At 52.1% G+C, this 4,329-nt stretch overlaps 2 protein-coding genes across 2 annotated transcripts; both read right to left on the reverse strand.

The window, feature by feature from the left end:
* Positions 1-403: 403 nt before the first annotated feature.
* On the reverse strand, positions 404-1,868 carry LOC102257305 (carcinoembryonic antigen-related cell adhesion molecule 5). The gene is made up of 2 exons (XM_005866334.2): positions 1,692-1,868; positions 404-789 (listed from the first exon to the last, which is right to left on the reverse strand). Exons 1-2 carry the CDS (start codon positions 1,753-1,755, stop codon positions 422-424), a joined length of 432 nt encoding a protein of 143 aa, XP_005866396.2. The 5' UTR covers positions 1,756-1,868; the 3' UTR covers positions 404-421.
* A 354-nt stretch (positions 1,869-2,222) lies between these two features.
* On the reverse strand, positions 2,223-3,589 carry LOC106726124 (carcinoembryonic antigen-related cell adhesion molecule 3-like). The gene is made up of 2 exons (XM_014539784.1): positions 3,510-3,589; positions 2,223-2,613 (listed from the first exon to the last, which is right to left on the reverse strand). The coding sequence occupies exons 1-2, from the start codon at positions 3,571-3,573 to the stop codon at positions 2,246-2,248; spliced, it is 432 nt and encodes a 143-aa protein (XP_014395270.1). The 5' UTR covers positions 3,574-3,589; the 3' UTR covers positions 2,223-2,245.
* Between the last annotated feature and the right edge of the window lie 740 nt (positions 3,590-4,329).

The following is a 4,329-nucleotide window of genomic DNA, read 5'->3' on the forward strand; positions in this document are numbered from 1 at the left end:
GCTCCTCAGGGACCCTGGAGTCAGGAGCCCTGGGACTAAAGTCTGGGGAGGGGCTGCCCCATTTCCTGAGCTCTGTGAGAAAACTGGGGGGCCCATCAGTCCATGCCCTGACCAGCCCTGCAGGGTCTTTCTCAGGATCATGGTCATGGGAGGGGCCCAGGGGTCTGGACTAAGACTGTTCTCCCTCTGCTGAGTCACTCCCATCAGACTGGCCCTTCTCTCTGTGGAGAATGTCTGCAGGGCTGGAATCCAGGAAGGGAACTCTGATCTTAGAAGTTTGTCTCCACTGTGTGTGTCCTGCACTAAATGCCCAAACCCAACCTGGGACGTTATGCAGAGGGGGATGGAGGCAGAGTCCCGGGCTGTCAGTCCTGTGTGTGAAGTGGAGTTCACCCACCCGAACCCAGAGGTCAGAGAGAAATCACTCACGGTATACACGGAGCTGTCCAGTTTCTTGTTTCTCCTGTAAATCTTTCCCTGTGGTTTTAAGGGTGTAGTATCCTGTGTCCTTCAGGGTGAGGTTCTGGAACAGGAGGGATCCATTGGGATATATTGTCTCTCTACCACTGTATGCAGGCCCAGAGGTATTTGTTTGAGTGTCTATTACATATGATATGATTTGACGGCTGGTGTCCACTATTTCCCCTTTGTACCAGGCAAAGCCGAATAGATTCCCAGGCAGGTTGTGGACACGGAGAAGCACATCCTTCCCTTCGGCAGCATTGGGCGGCACTGATTCAATAGTGAGCTGGGCAGTGGTGGGCAGGCTCCAGAAGGTTAAGAGTGAGGCTAGGAGGGAAGAGAGAAATTGATCAAGATTTGGAGTTCTGTATCGGGATGGAGTGATGAGGCCTTGGGTCCTGAGCAGGTCTCTTCATCTCTCAACCTTGGGGTGTGTGTGTGTGCGTGTGTGTATCTTCTGTGGTCAAGTTCAGCAGCATGGTTATCAATACTTTAGCACTTGTAACCTTATTTCCTGTTTGAAAACTCCCAGGTGCCTGCCTGGCTCCTGGCTCCTGAGGTCAGAAATGCTCACAGGCACTGCTCAGACCCCTGTTGATATTAAAGACACAACCCCTGTGTCTCCACTTTCTTACCTGTCCTTAAAGACGCCGTTTTCACTTTCTGACCTGTCCCCGCTCTGTTTCCTTCATGGCACCTGTAGGTACCTGACATCACATGTAGATGTTCCCTTGTCTGTCTCCTCCCCGTAGAACATGAGCTCCGTGGGGGAAGGAGCTTGTCTGACCTTGTTGCACCCCCAGTGCCTGCAACAGGCTGCAAATACCTGTGGGTGAATGAATAAGTGCTTCTAGGGTCCTGCATCCCCTGGGGTATACGTGCCCAGTTCTGAGGTTGGTGGTAAAGACAATGCTTAGTGCCCCTAGTTCATTTTTTCTTGTGTCACCCTGACACAAATTGTTATTATTATAATCGTTTTCAGAAAGTATTTCAGTGATGAATAATTTGTAAAACTTACCATAATCGAGGTTTTTCTGCCCCTCACCACCTCCAGGATTGTCCTGCTGCGGAGCCCCCTACCCCACCCCACTCTGCTCCCCTGTCCTCTCCCCTCAGGTCCAAACAGAAGCCCTCTGTCCCCTCTCAGAGCGCTGTGCTCCCCAGGAGACCCTGAGCCAGTCTCTGTTTCCCCTTTTCCTGTCCACCCCCAGGATTTATCCCCTCCTTACCAGCCAGCAGGAGCCACTGCCGGGGGACGCACCCTCTGTGCGCAGGGGCTGAGGGGGACTCCATGGTGTCTGCTGTCTGTTCCGTCCCTCCCTCTGTGAGAAGAGCTTGAGGTCCAGAAGCCTCACAGGCACTGCTCTCCCTACTGGTGGGACCTGCTGAGCCTCCTCCAGGGACCAGATCACTTTCCTGGTCACATGGGCAGGGGGCGGGGTTTGTGCTCAGGTCCCTCCTATGTCCTCCCCTCCTTTCCTCCTCCCCTCTCCCACCTTCCTGGTTACCTTCCATCTAAATGTCAGATCCTGGGAATTGATGAGACAGCTGTTTCCTCAGTGATTCTCTACCCCCCCCCCCCCACACCCCCTTCAGTGAATTTCCTTTTGTCCAGGAAGGGAACTCTGATCTTAGAAGTTTGTCTCCACTGTGTGTGTCCTGCACTAAATGCCCAAACCCAACCTGGGACGTTATGCAGAGGGGGATGGAGGCAGAGTCCCGGGCTGTCAGTCCTGTGTGTGAAGTGGAGTTCACCCACCCGAACCCAGAGGTCAGAGAGAAATCACTCACGGTATACACGGAGCTGTCCAGTTTCTTGTTTCTCCTGTAAATCTTTCCCTGTGGTTTTAAGGGTGTAGTATCCTGTGTCCTTCAGGGTGAGGTTCTGGAACAGGAGGGATCCATTGGGATATATTGTCTCTCTACCACTGTATGCAGGCCCAGAGGTATTTGTTTGAGTGTCTATTACATATGATATGATTTGACGGCTGGTGTCCACTATTTCCCCTTTGTACCAGGCAAAGCCGAATAGATTCCCAGGCAGGTTGTGGACACGGAGAAGCACATCCTTCCCTTCGGCAGCATTGGGCGGCACTGATTCAATAGTGAGCTGGGCAGTGGTGGGCAGGCTCCAGAAGGTTAAGAGTGAGGCTAGGAGGGAAGGAAGAGAGAAATTGATCAAGATTTGGAGCTATGTATTGGAATGGGGAGATGAGGCTTTGGGTCCTGAGCAGGTCTCTTCATCTCTCAGCCTTGGTCTGAGTATGTGTGTGTGTGTGTGTCTCCTGTGGTCAAGGTCAGCAGCATGGCCACCAACACTTCAGCGCCTCTGAACCTGTTATTTTTTCTGTTTTGAGAACTTTCCCAGTTGTCTGCCCATCTGCCCAGCTCTCCTCCTCACTGTCCTCAGACCTCTGCTGACACTCAGGGGCATCCCTGGGAGTAGCCTTCACTGACCCTTTAAAGATGCTGTTTTCACTTTCTGACCTGTCCCCGCTCTGTTTTCTTCATGGCACCTGTAGGTACCTGACATCACATGTAGATGTTCCCTTGTCTGCCTCCTCCCCATAGAACATGAGCTCCGTGGGGGAAGGGGCTTGTCTGACCTTGTTGCACCCCAGTGCCTACAACAGGCTGCAAATACCTGTGGGTGAATGAATAAGTGCTTCTAGGGTCCTGCATCCCCTGGGGTATACGTGCCCAGTTCTGAGGTTGGTGGTAAAGACAATGCTTAGTGCCCCTAGTTCATTTTTTCTTGTGTCACCCTGACACAAATTGTTATTATTATAATCGTTTTCAGAAAGTATTTCAGTGATGAATAATTTGTAAAACTTACCATAATCGAGGTTTTTCTGCCCCTCACCACCTCCAGGATTGTCCTGCTGCGGAGCCCCCTACCCCACCCCACTCTGCTCCCCTGTCCTCTCCCCTCAGGTCCAAACAGAAGCCCTCTGTCCCCTCTCAGAGCGCTGTGCTCCCCAGGAGACCCTGAGCCAGTCTCTGTTTCCCCTTTTCCTGTCCACCCCCAGGATTTATCCCCTCCTTACCAGCCAGCAGGAGCCCCAGCCAGGGGACACGTCCTCTGAGGGCAGAAGCTGCAGGGAACTCCATGTGGACTGCTGCCTTCTCCGTCCCTTTCTCTGAGAGAAGAGTGCTAGGTCCAGTAAGGCTCCCAGACACCTCTGTCCAGACTGATGGGATGTGCTCTCCCTCCTCCCTGTTTGCTGAGCCTTCTGCTGGGACAAGATAACCTCCCTGGTCATGTGGGCCAAGGCAGGGTCAGGGCCCTGGACATTCCCCTCATTTTTTCCAACCCTGTTGCCCCTTTGAGTTTACCTTTACTCTGTATTTTTGTTCCTTGGAAACTCCTGAAGCTTCTGACAACACACACACATGCAAACACAAACTTTCACATGCACAGACACGTGCCCAGGAAAGCACTGGCCTGGGGCGTCCAGTTCCTGGTCATTTTCCACAGCTCCCTGTCAGTGCACATTTGACTTTACCCTTCAGAGAAAGAGGTCTGGGGCTGTTTTGGGTTTACTCAGCGAGATAGACCACCGTCTCAGAATTTAAATTTAAGAGCCTTTATTAAGCTGGCCAGCTGACTACAGCTACAGCACCCTGCCAAAGCAAAGGCTGAACTGCAGTGCCAACTTCCATGGCCAGCGACTACAGTTACAGCACCCTGCCGGAGCAGAGGCTGAACTGCAGCGCTGACTGCAAGAGTTACATTTTATTATTAAATTCTGTGGAGGCCCAGAGAAAAATGTGTCTTTCAAATTCTGGGCCCCCCAATATGGAGGAAACTCCCTTTATTTATACTGTTTCTAGTCCTTTGTCTCCCAAATTTGGAATGAGACTTCC

This window comes from Myotis brandtii, unplaced genomic scaffold, assembly GCF_000412655.1.
Source record: "Myotis brandtii unplaced genomic scaffold, ASM41265v1 scaffold2298, whole genome shotgun sequence".
Classification (NCBI taxonomy): Eukaryota; Metazoa; Chordata; class Mammalia; order Chiroptera; family Vespertilionidae; genus Myotis; species Myotis brandtii.